Below are 1602 nucleotides of genomic sequence, written 5' to 3'. Positions count from 1 at the left end.
AAATGCATGAACGCTGTCGCGGAGGAGGTGTGTCCTGAGAAGAAAGATGTCTTTAATACCGTGAGTCTATCAGCGAGTACAATCACCAGACGCATTGAAGAAATCGGGGGTAATGTATATGCCCAGCTGCAGCAGAAGACGAAAGAATTTGAATTTTTTTCATTAGCACTGGATGAGAGCACGGACGTGCAGGACACTGCGCAACTGCTCATTTTTGTTCGTGGAGTTAGTGCAAACTTTGAGATCTGCGAGGAGCTGGCAGCCCTCCAAAGTCTCAAAGGGACTATGACGGGGGAGGATATTTTTGGCAAAGTGTACCAAACCATGGAAGAGTTGGACCTGGACTGGTCAAAGCTGGCCAGCATCACAACTGACGGGGCTCCTAATATGGTGGGCATGTCTCGGGGTCTAATAGGACGCATGAACTGGGAGATGGAAGAACGAGGTCTCACCGTCCCGCTACAAGTTCACTGCCTAATTCACCAGCAAGCACTGTGCTGCAAAGTGTTGGCTTGGGATTCTGTCATGAAGGTTGTGGTGTCATGCATAAACTTCATCAGAGCAAAGGGATTTAAACACAGGCAGTTCCAAGAATTCCTGTCTGAACTGGAATCTGCGCACGGCGATGTGCTGTACTACACAGAGGTCCGATGGTTGAGCCGGGGCAGAGTTTTGAAGCGTTTTTACGAGCTGCTACCTCAAATTAACGCATTTCTTCATTCACAAAACAAAACGGTGCCAGAGTTGATCGACCCAGAATGGAAATGGCACCTCGCATTTTTAACAGACATGACAGAAATGCTGAACAGCTTTAACTTGCAGCTACAAGGCCAGGGGAAACTCATTTGCGAAATGTATTCCCACATAAAAGCATTTGAGGTGAAACTAGAGCTGCTTTTGGGACACGTGAAAAAGCACAGCTTCGTCCATCTCCCTGCTACACAAAACCTCTCTGCAGAGAACCCAGCGGTCCCGTTTCCAGCTGAAAAGTGTGTGGAAGCACTGGAAATGCTGAAGGCGGAGTTCTGTGCGCGATTCCGTGAACTACATGTTTATGCAAAAGAAATCCGTCTTTTCCAGAACCCCTTTGTTGCCGACATTGACGAAGCCCAGCCTTCTTATCAGTTTGAGTTGGCCGAGTTACAGAACTGTGATGTTCTGAAAGACGCGTTCAAGCCCAGCGGTCTCATTGACTTCTATGCCGCCCTCCCAAACGACACGTACCCTAACATCAGAAAACACGCAAGGAAGATGTCCACACTTTTTGGCAGCACATATATTTGCGAGCAAACCTTTTCACGCATGAAACTGCTGAAAACTCCAATGTGATCAAGATTGACAGATGAACACCTGCATCAGTGTTTGAGACTGGCAGTGACTAGAATGGAACCTGATATTCAACTTCTCACCAGCCAGATACAGGCCCACAGTTCACACTGATGAACATACAAAGGTAAACTCACTTTTCTGACTTGAATGAGTCATTCTGACTATAAAAACTATAATCATAATAACCCTCTCTGTCAATACCCCAGAGAGGGTTATTTGGTTATTATTTATTTCATAAATAATGTTATTTACTTCCTGAATTTTGTTCTGTGA

At 45.8% G+C, this 1602-nt stretch overlaps 1 protein-coding gene across 1 annotated transcript; it reads left to right on the top strand.

Annotated features, from left to right (window-relative positions):
* Positions 1 to 6: 6 nt before the first annotated feature.
* LOC119416510 (general transcription factor II-I repeat domain-containing protein 2-like) lies at positions 7 to 1329 on the top strand. Its single transcript, XM_037683743.1, has one exon. It carries the CDS (start codon positions 7 to 9, stop codon positions 1327 to 1329), a length of 1323 nt encoding a protein of 440 aa, XP_037539671.1.
* The last annotated feature ends 273 nt before the right edge of the window (positions 1330 to 1602 follow it).

Source organism: Nematolebias whitei, chromosome 10, assembly GCF_014905685.2.
Source record: "Nematolebias whitei isolate Nwh7 chromosome 10, NemWhi1, whole genome shotgun sequence".
Taxonomy (NCBI): Eukaryota; Metazoa; Chordata; class Actinopteri; order Cyprinodontiformes; family Rivulidae; genus Nematolebias; species Nematolebias whitei.
Note: the sequence above shows the minus strand (reverse complement) of the source record. Positions and strands in the feature narration are given on the sequence as shown.